Source organism: Chelmon rostratus, chromosome 4, assembly GCF_017976325.1.
Source record: "Chelmon rostratus isolate fCheRos1 chromosome 4, fCheRos1.pri, whole genome shotgun sequence".
Taxonomy (NCBI): Eukaryota; Metazoa; Chordata; class Actinopteri; order Chaetodontiformes; family Chaetodontidae; genus Chelmon; species Chelmon rostratus.
In genome coordinates this window covers 8,667,233-8,684,106 of record NC_055661.1, presented here as the reverse complement: position 1 = coordinate 8,684,106, position 16,874 = coordinate 8,667,233, and the positions used below count along the sequence as shown (strand labels likewise).

The 16,874-nt window shown below is 41.0% G+C and overlaps 1 protein-coding gene across 2 annotated transcripts in view; it reads left to right on the top strand.

The window, feature by feature from the left end:
• The first annotated feature begins 2,017 nt into the window (after positions 1-2,017).
• Positions 2,018-16,874, top strand: part of LOC121604920 (disks large homolog 1-like) — a 108,548-nt gene continuing 93,691 nt past the window's right edge. For both annotated transcript variants that reach the window (XM_041934549.1, XM_041934547.1), the window contains exons 1-4: positions 2,018-2,333; positions 3,616-3,786; positions 6,305-7,145; positions 7,695-7,791. In XM_041934549.1, the coding sequence (XP_041790483.1) occupies positions 2,315-2,333; positions 3,616-3,786; positions 6,305-7,145; positions 7,695-7,791 (1,128 nt within the window). In that variant the 5' untranslated portion in view covers positions 2,018-2,314. The remainder of the gene's footprint in view (positions 2,334-3,615; positions 3,787-6,304; positions 7,146-7,694; positions 7,792-16,874) is intronic.

Sequence of the window (16,874 nt, the reverse complement as noted above, 5' to 3'; positions counted from 1 at the left end):
GTTGTGTGTGTGTGTGTGTGTGTTTGCCGATGAAGTGTCCCTACAGTCACTCCACTGTCTACAGACAGATGCAGACACAATGTCCAACATGAACCACCAATGTGTATCCTGTTGTAATTTTGCATTCTAGCTTTCTGTCTTTTTACTCTGACAACCGTTAGCATCTCTGCTGTCAACTGTATGACTGCTGATCATGTGACTGAGTAAAACGCAGTATGAAATGTCAAATAGACTGGTGTCAGCGAGACAAATTAAATACAAAAGGTACACTTCAGCAATGAAGGAAATCGGCTTGTTAGCTGTCTGTTCCAGCGTTGGCGGAGACAATGCCAATTTTCTCTCTGTTTGTGAAGTGCACAGATCGGTCGGGAATGTATTTAGCCTATAGCACAAAGTTACAAACAGTTAGCGTAACTCAATTAACAGTGGAACTGCCTGGCTTCCAACAAGTACAAAGGTACTTCTACAGCCTACACATGTATTTTGTGTATTTTTGACCTGCATTGTAGAAATATATAAAATTAAACATTGCAGTTTAAGTTTAACAGTTAGCTAATCTCAGACGTCCAAACATTTATCCTTATTGTGAAGTTGCCAGCTTCACAAACTGCCCTTATGTTTCATTTTTCAGCTAAGCTAGGCTAAATGTATCCTGCACTTACATCTACTTCACGTGCAAAGAAGAATTTGATTTTCATCTTTTCATCTGACTGTGGGTACGATGGCAGACAATGATATTTTCCAAAATGTTATTTTCTTTCTTTGAATGAAAAACTCATGGTTTTTGCGTGATAAGATGGATGATAAAAGCATAGACTCTTCTGTTAGTGCCCTTTATGCAGTTAGCTCACATTAGCTTAACATGTTGAGTGGTAGAAGACAAACAACACATTAGCTAAACTTTCATGAAGCACTCTTTTACAAATAGGACAGCAACATTTGCATCTGATATTTACTAGCATATTAATCCCCATCTGGTCCACCAACTCTTTCTTTGGTTTCCTAAAAGTTTTAACTACATTCTGCTTTAGTCACACTGGTTTAGGGAGATAAAGTTAGCTTAGTGTTAGCTTGTGTTAGCTGTGTGGTTGGGAGCAGCTTCCCACGGTTTCAAAGTGGAAGTGTTGACTTACCGTGGCAGTTGCCAGCTATTTCACATGATCAAATATTGTCAAGATCAAAATCTTTAATGTGTAGTATTTGGCATTGGCTACACATACACTTAATGGGGAATTTTGGTTTTCCTTTCTCTTAGTGTAACAGCTATGGAGCATGTAAGACGCGCTGTTTTGGGTAAACTAGGCCCTGGTAATTGACATGGATCTAGGCTAAAGGATACAGTAGGAACAATCCTGGGATAGAGAAGCTTTAATCTACTCAACACAATAAAACTGTTTAACATGATAATACCACCAAAGTCTCACAGGGATGATCTTGCCTGGTGGGATTACACCTGTGACATTTCAATTGGATCCCACATACACCTTGTGTTAGTGTCTCTGTGTCTGTGCATGCATTTGATTAAAATAAACAGACACCAGCCGTACACACACCACAGGGCGCAAAATACCTGTTGTATTTGACCAGACTTTTTGTTTCATATCTGTATAGTTGAATGTCCAATTTAGTCAACAGATGTATGTGGCAGCTATCTTTTTGCAGTACAGTGGGACTAGACTGTAATGGAGGGGTTCCATAGACCTACCTCTGGGACTTTCACCAGTATCTGTAAAACTAAATCTATACTAAGAGTTGAGTGGATTAGATGCATCTAGATCCACCGTACACAATACATCTGTTAAACATGAGCAACATACACAAGCTGCTTACGAGGAGCTTTTCGACTGTTTTGATGTGAGTACATGAATGTGTGTATGTGCGGCTTTCAGGGACTTCTAGGCGTTTGTGTGTTCATCCCGCAGGGCCGCCTAAGAACCGGTCGGACAACGTTTTGGCGCAAGTTACCTGAATGAAGAAACGGAGAACTAGTTTTACCGAAGCAAGACGGTGAAAGAGGCGGAAAGAGAGAAAACAAGCCACCGCCGCGGGTACCGAGTCCGCGCGCCGACCGTCAACGTTTGGTATCAACGGTTTCGCGTCTCTTCTGTGACGGTTTTCCCGGACCTCCAAACACTTGGAAAAGTTTTTCTTTTGACGAAACCACAGGTTGGTGTAGACTGTTGCGTTGCCAGTCTGGTGTCCCAGTTTGGAGGCAGGCTGTCCCGGGACAGACGCACACATCTGTAATAACAGATACACGGTCACAGCGACTCACACACACAAGCCCCCGGGGAGGAGGACTGTGCGTGTCACCATGCCTGTGCGACAGAAAGGTAACTATAAATGACATGCTTTTTGTTAACTCTCGTCGTTATTCCCATCTCTGTAGTATACCCCCTCACACATACTTTCCTTTTTTACTGAAACGATATCTAACACATCAGTTTTAACCACGCTGAAAGGTTTCGTTGACGTTGATATCTCGAGCGCTTGTGTCTAGCTTGTGTACTTTAAGTTAACTATGTTAACTCTATGCTACACGCGAACACGAAACTTCTCTAAAACATCCGCAATTTAACACTGAAGTGTTTATTGGTAAAGGCATGCAAATTATAGATCACATTTGAAAAGCTTTTACAAATTATTCAGACAATGTGGTACATTCGGCACGCAAGTGACACCAGCAGCAGCATTTATTTTACTGAAGAGTCTGTTAGCTGGTAAATCATGCACCAACACGCGTAGATAGAAGGAATTGAGCTTTTTTGACGGATATTTTTGACTCTGCCTAATGTTAATTGCATGCCGTATTAAAGTGTGCGACTGTGCAACGGATGGACATCTGAAAACATGCTCTGCTTGATCTATCCGGTTATAAATGCGTAAATAATCAATTAACAAGAATTATTTTGAATGCAGTTTGGCATGCCATCTTTCACTGCATATGAAGGCTGAAGGCTGACACTCCAGTCTGAGTTTGATGTTGATCTGTCAGTGCTTCCGGTTTAATCAGCTGTTCAAAGTGCCATGGAGCCTGGAATGCAGTCTGCCTTACACCATAAACTTTGATGCCCTCATGCCCTTCTGCATCAGAGTTACATAAGGGCATGTAATAAAACTTAATAGTAGTTACCAATTCACAGTGGAGATCAGCCTTTCTAAAGCAAACAGGTGCTACATCCTTGTAAAGTACTGAATGAAGACATAATAGATTTTTCATTTTAAGTTGATCTTGCATTTGTAATTCTGTATTGATGTCAGAGACTATAAACAGACAGTTGATGACAGAAAGCCAAATAAATCATTCATCTGGCACTCATTAGGAGGAACCAGGAGATGAGGTATATTAAAAGGCATTTGACACACTAACACCTGTGTCCACACTCACAATTTGGAGCCAGGTGTTATTAATTTGTCTTTTATTAACTTCACCCCGATGAAGACCCTGAGGTCCGAACCAGTGAGAGTTTTCTACCATAGTAATCCTCAATTAAGTAGAGGCTTTTAATGTAGAGTCCCTAATCTCCTTGCCCTATTCAAGAGTGCCTGGAGAATTTAGTCTTTCCTTTTCAGTCATTAGTTGTGTGGTTGCTTACCTGTGGTTTTTGTATTCAGATGCTCAGCGAGCCCTGGAGCTTCTCCAGCAGTACAGGGCCAAACTTAACCAGAGACAGCAGAACCAGAGCCGGACCAAACAGGGCCTTGTGGAGGAAGACCACCAGCTGCAGCAGTCTCTGGACAGAGTCATCAATGTCTTCCAAAGTCAGCTCTTCAGTGCTCTGCTTGGTAAGGATATCTGTCTGTTTGTTCTGTACATCCATTTATGCCTGGTATTACAGCTTGTTGATTTTGAAGCCTTGGTTAGCTTTTATCTGCTGACCAGCTAGTTGACCCTCCTGTCAGTCTTTGATGTTTGGATTTGACATGTGTAGAGGAGGAGAGGATTCTTCAGGTGACTTGTGAATGTGAATGTGGATTAAGGATAGCTTTGTTTGTGCTATTTCTTGTTCATTATTGAGTTAATTTTAAGGTGTCTTGAGCTTTAGTATTATGCACATATTGCATATTTACCTGCCCCAAGCCACATTTTATATGTATTACCAGTGGTCATGGTATTTAAATTAGCGTAGTTATCTTATATTAAAAGTGTACTTCACTCAAATCACTATCACAAAAAGCATTTTTTTCCTCTTATACAGAGGTTTAAATTGGATTGAACCACATACCTTTTCTGTGGCCTGTTTCCACTTTTTCTTTAACCTTTTCAGGATCATCTAGAGTAACTGTAACTTTGTTAAGGGACATTTTTCGAATGTGGTATTTAATTATATTATCTGAAAACATTTTCAAATGAAGTAGAAAGTTTATGATGATATGGGTGAACTGACCGTTTACCTTGTGTTGCATTTGTGAGTGACGATCTCTTAATCACAGATGGGGCACTGCCATGTGTGTCAGTCAGGAAGGATGCCATGTGTTTAGGACTGTATATGAAGGCTTGAAGACAGGAACTTGTGTGCCCTTTGGTCCAGATAAAGATAAGAGAGTTTGGCTATAAGACAGTGGGCAAGTAGGCCAGAAGACAGAAGGCTGGACTGATCATAAGGGAATGAGGGGAGCACTGTTTGGTTTCTGTGAGTGGTAGCACTAGTTTTCACCGTCCCTACGAGATGTTGGGCTCACATGACTGTTCACCAAAAAATTGAGATCAGAATATAAAGATGTAGGCGTGATGTGGCCTGTCACAGTCACGGAAAACACAGGGCCTTTTGTAAGTAGTGCACATGAATTTGGAGAATGTATGAGAATGTATTCCAAGAGTTTACAGTCTGTGTCTAACTGGTTAGTTCTGCTTGTGGTGAACTGTTGCTTATTGGAAGGCAAACAGCAGGCACACGTGTGTCTGTGTGGTTGTGTGCATGATGACAAACTGGTTGTTAGTCTCTGGCCCCACCTGCTTGGCACCACGCCCATGCCTTTAGCTTTTACAATAACACTCCTTTCTCCATTTTGTGTGTATGCAGGCGTGTGTGTGATCCTTACTACACATGAGGCTGAGGCCCTCTTTGTGACTTTTACCTTATAATCACACTATCTCTGTTGGTTATGGTTGTATTGTCTTTCTTTTTTCTTATCATTGATCCCTGACTTCTTTTAAGTTGAAGATATTTGACTAAATCTATCCTGTAATATGTGACATGTGACTGTGTGTTACTGTGCAGTGTACTTTCCACCCTTGATGCCAGTGTTTTATGGTCATTTCTTTGTATTGCACTGTTAAGTTCCTTGTGCACTCTCAGTCTTCTCCTTTTCTTTTTACACGCCCTCCTCCAGCTGTCTGCATTTTCCCATAACTGTACCTCTTTTTTGTTTTATGGCCATCAAACTTCTCTAAGATAGCAACTGGAGCTTACAACTGTGTGTTTGATTTAGTGTAGAATTGCCTGTCAGTTCAGATGCAGAGAGGGAAGTGAAGCCCTTTATCATAACAGTCACTTTGATACGTTCTGCCAGTGTGCATACTTCTAAAAGGGAACTGACAGTGGAACGAGCTTCTCTTTTAAGTGGGAAACCCTCAATACTTAAGGAGCTAGTATTCTTTAGAACTATGGTGGCATTATCCTTGTGCTTCCACTAGAGGTCAACAGTGTATTAGCTGTGTTTGGTTTGAGCTCTACCAATTTCACTTGCTATCTCGGAAGTTAAAGTTGAACTTGCTTGCATCTAATCTACAATATACAGTAGTAATTAAGGTTTTCTACTATGTTTGGAACATCTAGCAGGCCCAAACTAGTATTAGTTTCCTCATAGATAAATATACAGATTATTTCTTCCATTAACAACTTTATCAGTCAATTGTTCAATCAAGATGTCAAAAATAGTGAGAAATGTTTTCCAGAGACCAGAGAAACATTTTCCTTGTTTTGTTCAGTGAATTATCCAAAACCCAAAGCTATTCAGTTTACAGTGATGTCAAACAAAAAAGCAGCAATTCGTCAGTTCAGAGAAGCTTAAACCAGAAAATGTTTTGAGTCTTTTGGTTGATGTCTGGAAAGATGAATTCGATATCAAATTTGATCACCTAATCAACTCCTCATCTGAGCTCTACTGCTCTGAATCCTTTGGAGAGAACATTACCACAGTATGCTGATATTTAGTCAGTATTCATTCATTCATTGTTTTCATAGTTTGTGTTGTTTTTATATAGTCTTTCATTTATATAGTCATGCAGTCAATCACAACCTCATTTACTAATCCTTTCAGTCATTCAATGTGTCTCTGAACTCTGCTCTTCTCATTACAGACATTCAGGAGTACTACGAGCTGACCATCCTTGGAGACACTAAGTGTTCTACGGACCAGACAGATGGTCCGTGGAACCTCGCTGCTCCCTGTAACCTGCCAGCAGAGCTCTCAGCCCAGCCACAGCCTTCCACTGGTCCCCTGAGCCTCCAAGCTTCTGGAGGACCATCCCAGCCGAAACCTCTGGCCCCCAGACCCAAGTCAATCAAGTCCCCTGCCCCACCAGTCCCATCTGGAACACCCACAACACAGCCATCTTCCCCTACGACACAGTCCATTACACCTCAGTCACAGCCAGCCAAGGTCAAGTACCGTGCTCCACTCCCTCCTGTCCATCCTGGGGCCACCAAATCATCAGTATCAGGGACTCCTAAGCCCTCTTCCCCCTCTGCTGCCATATCTCCTAAAGTCACAGTGAATGGTGCAGAAACCCCCACTGGCTCCATAAAAACACCTCCTGGAGTACCAATAAATAGAACAAAACCACATCTCACTGCCACAAACTCTCTTTCGTCAGAAAGCCCCACCCCCTCTGCTAATCCACAAAGCTGTTCTGTCTCTCCAGACCTCAATCTGGTGACTGTCTCAGCCCTTGTCTCCAGCACCATCCAAGGCCTTGTGTCTCCAGCCACTCCAGACAAACTTACTCCCACCAGCCCAGGTCTCAGCAGAGTCACAGACGCTACCACGATATCTACAGCTCCTGCAACTAACAAGGACCCATTCATAGGCAAAGTCACTCCCAGCCTGAGTCCAGCTAGCCCCAGCCAGGGAAAGTTTACCTTCAGCAGCCTCAGCCCCACTGTTCCTCCAGGGCCTTTGAATAAAGGGCCTAATCTGAGGTATGTCCAACGCATGAGCATGCATTTTAATTGTTAGGAGGTAACATTAGCAAACCAGACTTTACAACTGTTGACTGACATTTTAACAGACTCAACAGATTAATTATCTCTGGGAAATTTTTTGCAAAATACTGCAGCAGTGAGCAGAAAAATAACAAAGAATAAAAGCCAAAACAGTACATGAATTTAGTCACAATTTGTTTGAACAGTGTACTGACATTTTTACATTCCTGTCTATTAATACTTTGAATGAGAGTGTGGGGGGAAAAAAAACAGTATGCTAAAAATGCAGCTCATGGTAACTGACTAATTTACAGACTAATAAACTGGATTTAGGTTAAATCACTCAAAACTCAATTCATGTTTTGTCAGTGATTTATTTATTTCATAGTCATTTCTAATTGTACACCCAAGTAAACAAAAAATGATGTAAACTAATAAACGCCATGCTTTGGAGAATGAAAATGTAGGCGCAGTATTACAGAATAATAACTGACAGCTTTCAGAGTTCACCTCCAGACAGTCTCTCTCCTTCATTTCCGTTCCTAGTCCAACCAGCCCTGGGCTAGTTAAAGTCACCTCCACTAACCCCAGCCATGGTCCAGCCAGCCCCAGGCCAGCTACAAACCCACTGACCCCCAACAAGGTAAGACATCTCTAGTTGTTTTGTATTCGTGTCTGGGAAAACCTGCAGGAAATCTCTCACAGTTAATAGCACAGTCAAGACAGATGGATGATCTCAGTTGTTGGGTGGCAACCTTGAGGTTACAGTCGGGCTGCATGATTCTGGAAAACAAGTGAGGTCAGGTATTCTCTCTTGAGTTATAGAGAAAGTAGTTTAAAATGCAAATATAGCCTCCATTATCTCCTTGTGCCTAGGAGAGCTTGGTGTGTTGGTGTACTGTATAAGGCTCCTGTTATTGGTGTTTATATGGTGGAAGAGATTTACTGGTAGTTTTCACAATCCTAATAGCCTCAACACATTCTGATTCATATATTCAGATTTTATTTTGCTGGGATCTGTCAGCTAGGATATCAGTTTGTAGTAATATCCTGTGGTGCTGCAATATCGGCTGAGCATTGCTTTCCAGAGCAAACGCTGTCACGATTGTCTCTGAATCTCAGTATGCATTTTGTTTTAGCTCCAAAGATTTTCCTTTCACTGCCTATGCCTTGTTGCCCATTTGATGTAACGCTGTCTTGCAATTTATGGATGCGGCTTATGAAGAAATTAAGACCACAGTTCACCTTGTTCATACAAATACACAATAATTATTGTCATACAACAATGAACTACACCAATAAAGAATGTGAGGTTTTCCTGGATGTGTTGCCATGTCTAACTTATGACTTTTTCTGCATGGAAATGGTTTTGATGTAGGGTAAACATGTTTTTAATGGTCACAACATGTCTTGAACCAGTATATTGAAACGCTGCTGGTGGCTGCAGAGAGCAGAATAAGATGGACAGATCATTTATGCAGACTGGCTGTTTGAACATTGGCTTACATTGCGTTACATAATATGCCAAGAAGAATCAATTCAGCTCAGCAACATTTTATTGTCCAGTAGAGCTGGCAGAACAAGCTTAGATGTGATGGTTTTGACTTGTTGAACTTTAAATGGAAATTTAATGGTTCTGTGTGGTTTGAGCTGTTAGATTACAGGCTTACAGTGTATACAATGATCTGCAGGTGATAGTCCACATCATAGGGAATTGTGCTGATATTGACCTTGTTTTATAGTGAAAATATTTGCTTTACAGTGCCATCTGTGCAACCGTTGTCCTTCCAGCTAAATACTGCTTGTATTGTGTTGGGGTTGGTGGTAACTCTGTGTACACTCATGTGCTGCTCAGGTGTTCCTAATTTATTACTGCAATAATAATGTTGATGGTTGATGGGATGGTTAACTTTTGTTTTTTGTTGCAATAGTCAGTTATCATTTCCCTTTGTAAGTTTTTGTATTGTTTATTACACAGCTTACACAGTTTACTGGTATTTACTGGCTATAGAAGAAACTAAGACTGGTAATGTTAATGTCATTACTAATTAGCACAACCCAGCGCAGACAGACTGGCAACTTTCTGTTGGCAGCAGTGAGCATCAGGAGAGAACCAACAATGAGTGCAGGGCCAGGGGAGGGTGGAGCCGGACAGAAGTAGAGTAGGACAGGAACAGAAGCAAATGTAAAATTCTGTCTATGTTTGTGTTTGTTTTATGCAAGAGATTCCCATCCAACTTTCCAACATTTCTCTGCTCTGCTGGTCATGTGTAGTACATACAGTATAGTACAGTGTACGTTAGGCATTCAAATCCAACATCAGTTTCCAGTGATATTGTGTACCTCGAAAAAGCCCAGTATCTTGAGTAGGTGAAATCCCATCTCAGCATCAAGCTTCAGGCTGCATATGGAGCTTTAACTTCGCCAATACCCACAGTCAAAGTTGAAAGTAGAGCATCCATTGCTATACCGCTGTTACTGTTCACTCAGTCTAACCCCCCTTTCCTGCCAAACAGAGACTGACCTGATAAAGCAGCAGAGAGTGGTGTGTGTGCATGTGTGTGTGCGTGCGCAGTAGTATTTGTATTTTTGTGTGTGCATATGTCCGTCTGTGTGAGTGTTTGCCTGTGCATCCATGTGTATGCGTTTCTTCGCCTGCCTCCGCATGTTTGGCTGTCTGTTTTTTGCGTGCAGATAGTGTTCTGCGTGTGCGCAGATACATATTCTGAACCATGCACTTTTTGAGGTCAAAATGTGGCTACCAGCTGCCATAAAACGAAGACAGCAGCTGGAAAACAAGAGGGCGGGTGGAGGTGCACCGGGACAGCTGCCATGTTTCGGAGTCGGCCTGTATTTTATCGGAGAAGTCCTCTCTGGCTGCTCTGATGAAAGGACAGGTGGAGAGGACACGAAAAAGGGAGGAGAGAGAGAGATTGAGGGATGAAAGAGGAGGATGATCAGGAGGAGACAGACACGGACAGACAGCAGAAGGATGTCACCAACAGCAACAAGCAGCTGAGTGGTAGAACGGGAAAGTTGCGGCTGGAAGATGCTTCGGTGAAAGTTTGCCAGTCGGACTGGTGAGGATGGACTGCATTTGTATCCTCACTACCAAGGTGAGACACATGGAACAAGCAGGTTAGAGTCGAGCAGAGGAGAAGGGCTGAGACGACAACAGGACATGTGATCATGTGAATGTTGAGCCTCAGATCAACTAATTAAATCATCTAACTAAATTAACAAGGTTTTGGGATTAGTGTCCATCATTCATTCGTTCCAGTCATGCCTGTCATTTTTACATTGATATTGTGTGTGAACTGGGTTCTAAGCTATGAATTTGCCAGATGTCCTCATGTGACCTTTTTGATCATAAACTAACATCAATATAGCAGGAATGTTTGATGGAGAAGTGAGACTGAGACCTGCAGTCCTTTGGGGGGGATTCCACTGAACATATCTATATGAAGCATTTCACAATAAACGACAGGCTCAGTAAATGATGGGAAACAACGTGCACCTGCTCACATTTAGCCATGTCGAATTGGTAACAGGTTGCTTATTGCACAGTTGGGGTACTGTACTTTGTGAATGAACAGGCTTTGAGGTGATGTCTTACAGGAACAGGATGTGCTCAAGTCAAGCCACTCTAATGGGAATGCCGAGCTGGTGCTCAGCTGTTGGTCTGACAACATGTGACACCCTGAGAGACAGGAAACTGGGTTGATAGGACACACACTTCAAAAGACTATCTGACTGGCTGGCTGTGTAGTTATTTGATTAATTCACTGGTTGACTGTGTGCGGGGGATACTCTCCAGCCCCCCGCGACCCTCCACAGGATGAGAGGTGAAGAATTCAATTGATAAAGGTGCTTTCATTACAACATAACTAAATGGCCACACTTGTCGTGGAGACGGCTAACATGTGATAATTGTTCAAATAAGGATAGTAGAGCACACTTTAGGACAGTCTCTCAAAGGCATTCGTGGTATTGCATGACTGTATTTTGTAGAAATGAAAAAGGGACAGAAGTAGTTGTGTGAAAGACTTAAAATAGAGCTTGTGAGAAAAGTTACAGTTCTTCATAGTACTTTGTCACCTTTGCAAACCTCTCTGATGACTGCACGAAGTGGGCCTACTTGTCGGATTGTTGGTTCGGAAGGTTACAGAAATTGTCTGAATCAGCCACCACAGTCTGACGTTGGAACGACAAGTGAGGAGGGTGTAATTGTAAAGCATTTTGGATAAAAGCGAATGCTGCCTTTTTGCCATTTACTTTGTTTAAAGTGACAACTGCACTAGCTAAAGGAACTTATAGTGTGTGTGTGTGTGTGTGTGTGTGTGTGTGTGTGTGTGTGTGTGTGTGTGTGTGTGTGTGTGTGTGACCTGCTGTCCAGACTGCTTTTTGAGGGTTACAACTTAGACTTAGGGCTAAGTTAAGGCACTCTATTGTGATCGTTAAGGCGGTGGCTTTAACGATCACAACAGAGGCAGAGTGTGAGTGAGACAGACACTGGTTGCACAAACTGTTGCTGTAACTTCTCATCAGTCATTAGACTTACTTTATATCCCTCACAGCATCAAACCACCTGATCCTGCATGTTAAAGAACAGCAGTTTGTCCTTAGATTCTAGTAGTTATATCGAACATATATAATCTAATCTAATTAATTTTACTTGGTTTGATCTTGTGAATCACATTTTGGTACTCGATTCAGACTCAATCATTTTTGACCTTTGATTGTTGTTATTTGTGGAATTGTCTTGAACTCTTCTCAGGTGTTTGCACCACATTATCTGCTGGAAAGACAAACACTTTGAAACTTTGACCCTGCTGCCTTAGTAAGAAATACTGTCATGAGCTCATAGCTTTAGGAATCTCAACAGCATTTATTTGGCAGAACACCCGATGTGTAGATGTAAATACAACTGTCAGTGTAGTGTCTATTAAGTACATTTACATACAGCAGCAACAGACACACATACCAGCTTGGATCACAGAGCAAAGGGCTTCCTTGTACAGGTTCTAAGTTTGAAGTCTGTATCGATCCGTTGTTGAGCTTCAGTTTTGAAGCAAATCCTGGTTTGTACTGGCCCATGTTGAGAAAGCAATCAGGTGTAAAATGGTTTGCGCGCACTTAAGACTTTTATATGTTGTCGTTTCCATTAAAAATAAAGTTAATCGACTCATGATCAGATAGGGCGAGTAGATAAAGACTTTTGTGTTGAATGATAGAAAGTGCTAGAGGACAAAGAGAGAGAGAGAGACACACACACACACACACACACACACACACACACAGTCTGTTGGCAGATATATAAACAGACTGCAGGGATTCATCTCATGTTCATCTGGTTAATCTCGTTTATATCATTGAAATAATGGACTGAAAACAGAGGGTGTTCCCTGAGCTCAAGACTGCTAGATTACTGCTGGAGGATGTTTCAGTACATCCTCTCTCATCCTCCTTGATTAATTTCTTCTTCCCGTCTCCTTTTCTGACCCTGTTTGATTCTGTTATGTGCATTCTTGGTAAATAAATACAAAATATAAAAGAAAAATGGAGGCCTAAATGCACTAATTAGCAGATTATTTAAATTGAGTTTCCAGTGCACAGATGTGAACAATGTTACAAATTTAAATCATAATGTATAGATTAAACCAGGAATTGCAAAATTAAAGATTACAGTACTCATGGATGTGTTTAACAAAAATCTTTCAATTTAATGAACTCTTGTTCAAGCTCCTACTGAACATATATATTCTATGCTCATGGAGGTTGTTGTTAAACATACAGTATGTGGATTTTACTTTCTATCAGTACTCTCTTCTCTATCTTTGCCAATCCTCTTTTCCTCTCTGATATATCCAGTCTTAAATCCTACCCTGGTTTTATCAGGTCTGTGATTGTTGTTTGGTCTTACTGAGTGTCACTGGCCTCCTGTGCTCCAAGAGAGCAAGAGTCGCTCCTAAGAGGCTTACCTTAGGCTGCTAATAGACTTTACAGAGGTGGAGCTATTTTAGGATGGACGAAGAGGAGAAAAGAAAAAAAAAATGAAGGAGACACACACAAAGACCGTAGGAAGGAAAGAGATCAAGTCAGTGAGCGAGTGCATGAGTATGAGTTCCTAGCTTTTCTTGGATATTTTGCTGAATTTTACAAGAAAACTCCATACAACATCATTCCACCGATCCATTCATCTGTGCAACAATCCAGCTGGCACTGTGGTGTAGCTGTGAGGAGAGGTCACGGCTGACAAATTAATCAACGGACAAGGCATGAGAGGAGAGGAGAGGAGGGAGAGAACTTCCCAAGCAGCTGTAGGACTATTGAGCCCAGAGCTGTGTATCTGCAGTAGGACTACCACAGCAATGTAGGAGTGCTGCTGTAGGTTATCTCACTTCATGAGACCCTCAGCGAACGGTTGAACGTCCTCTCAAGTCTCCACACCTGTTGTAAAGAATTGGACTGAGGCTCCAGGTCTCTGGATAACCCTGCCTGTAGTAGGACTGACACCTACTGGGCTAGCACAAGGGACACATATGAAGATGGACCATCACAACTCTGCATCCTCGATCAATGTAACGTATCTTCACTAACTTAAGTGATAATTTATTCTCTGATCCACCTGCTGTTAGTGGTCTGAGTCTTGCAGTTATGGTGGAATGTGGCAAGACCAACCTGTGTATTAATGTGGAGTGTATGTAAAATCAAATGATTTGGTGCATTTTTTATCAGCTCTGTATTTTTGCATGCACAGTTTGTTTTTTTTAAAGCTTGTTTAAAATCAAACAACCTGCGTATTTATGTAGTATCTGTATTTCCACATACATAAGCACATGTCCTGTGATCCCAGTAGTTGGCAGTGGTGGAATGTTTTTAAGTAAATACAATTTTGAGGTACTATACTTTGCTTGACTATATTTTCACTACTTTTCAGTTGTAATGCTACACTTTCTACTTAGCTTTAGTTACTAATTACTGAAAAAAAAATATGATCATTTTATAAAATAGAATACATACATTAAATCAGAACTTTCGTTAATCGTCTGATGACCCCTCACATTCATCTTGTGATCCTTTGGTTGGGCCCGACCCCTAAATTTGGTATACAGAGTAGTTAAAGCTAGCACCACCTACTGCTACAGCAGTGAAATGCTACTGACAGGTTATTTTCTGCAAAACAAGTACTTTTACGTTTGATAGTTTGTGCAAATTTAGCTTATAGTACTTATTTACTTTTACTTAAGTAGAATTTTAAATGCAGGACTTTTATTTGTAAAGGAGTATTTATGCATCTTAAGTAAAGGATCTGAGTTCTCCTTCCACCACTGGTATTTAATCAGTATCAACCTTCCAAAGCCCGTCTTAATTAAAGTCCAGGTTGGCACCAATATACGTCAGTGTTAGAGGCGCCTCCGAAAATCGTCTTAGAACAAGAAATGTGTCACATCCTTCCGACAGACTGTGATCCAGTCCCTGATGCTTTCATGCTTCCACAGAACTCTATCAGAGGTGCGAGGAATCACGGAGGCTGGCTCACAACCAAGAGCAGCTGAGTAATTAAGAGGTTAATTAATTAGTCCAAGGCTAAAGGTTATGGCTTTAACATTAATGATAGCTGCCTGCTAATGCTCCATTCCCTGTAGTAGCCACCCAGCTACCTTTACTCTGAACTTCACAGGCTGTTCGACACTAAACTCTACTAAATTACTAAACACAAACTTTATTCACCTTAACATGTATTGCAATGGAAAAGATGTCCCTACGTTTAACAAAGGGACATGAGAGAACCAGATAAAACTTCAGCAAAATAAGCTCCACTTCTTACTTTTATACTTTTTGGTTTTGTTGTTGTTAAATGCATTGCTTTGATGCAGGCCTGGATACAACAACTGTAATAGAGAAGAAAAGAGTAAGTCTAGACAAGATCAGCCAAGCCAATACAGGAACCACGCTTGGGCAAAAGCCACAGCACATTTGACTATCAGGTCCCAGACCTTCTGCACAGTCTAACTTGTCTGTCCCTGAAAAATAAGTCACCTTTCTGGAAAAGGGTGCAAGCAGGATACCAACAGTCTGGTGGTGCTCATTAACTGTATGAACAAGAGCAGGGGTAGTTTGTGATGAAGGCTGTTGTTCATATCTAAAAAATATGTTTTTCTATTCCCTGTTTTCACAGGGAACAACAGAAATGTGTTATTTTAGTGACCGCCTCTTGTTCAGTCACCTGTTTATTGTCCTGGAGACTTTGCAGTAGTTGTTTTTTTTCCTACTGTCCCAGTCAAGCTTACAGGCTAGCAAGCTGACATTAAATTGCTCAGCCCATGTCATGCCTGAGTAGAGCCAGAGCAGCTAATCCCATTAAGCAGATGACTAATCTCTGACTTACACACATACACACACAAATTCATGAAGAGAAACCAACCTACAGTATATATAAATACACGCACACACACACACAAATGACAAGGCAGAGAGTTCATTTCAGTTCACTTTAGTCTCATCATTGATTTTTCAGGAGGAGAAAATTAAACAGGTTAGTGACCCGATGACCCTTGGCTGTCAGCATAGCTTAGGTCCATGCTACAGTATACGTGCGGTACGAGTCAAAAAGATACTCTCTTATACTGCTCTATAGTGCCACCATTAGTATAAATGCATCAGTTACAGTAGAAATGATGATTTGCTGAGATTGACGGTTTCTTAAAAGATAAAATTTGTTCTCAAGTGATTGCTGGCACACTGATTTAACATCATATTGGTATAACCCTACTCTGGTTATTTTTCATTAAATAATCAACTAAACCATTTTTTTTTAGCAAAAATTAGTTTAGTAATTAGTATTCAGTATCAGTCAATATATGTTTAAAGCCATTGTAACACTACATGTTAATCCAGAGAGGCTGTGCAGTGTTTTAGTGCTGTGTTATACACTATTAGTTTACATATTTATGTTACTACGGCTTGTATAGACTCTTCTTGAAGAACTTAATAATGCAGTATCAGTCCCTACATGCTTTTACATTTGCTATCGATCTCAGAACTCTATGATGTCAAAACTTTAAACAAGAAATACATGTTTATATCAGACATGATGAGAGAGAGAGAGAAAACATCAGCCAGGCTGTGTCTGTGTTTTGCCACATAGTGGCACTGTATGTTTGACAAACACACCAACATGTTGGTGCTCAAATTGTTGTTTTGCAGAGATTTGACCTTTTGCATTTGCTGTTTGTCCCTTGGAATTATTATTATTATTATTTTTATAAAATATTTGTTAAATTACAATTCAATTGATGGAAGAAACCTTTTAACTTTGCTGCACAGTTGATATTTGTTGCTGCGAGGACTCATCAGGAGTCGCTGTGTCCTCACACAGCATTTGAGAGGAAGAGGAAGATATGTATAGAGGAAAATTCACTCATGTGGAAACTGAATACACAGCTGGTAAAAGCTGATCACGTGACCATATTTGTACGTGGATGTATGTAGTCTTATTTGATTGGTTGCTTTGTAGAATGGAGTATCCACTACGATTGGTGAGTAGTGAGTGTATGAGGTTACCACACACACATACACACAGTGTAGTTATTTCTGTGCTGGCTGACCTACTAATGTTAACATGTAGTGCATGCCTGCTAGGCTCATGATGTTGCATCCGCCGTCTCTCCCTCTCTCTTCTTCTCTCTCCCCCATTTCTGTCTCATTCATTCCTTTCTTTTC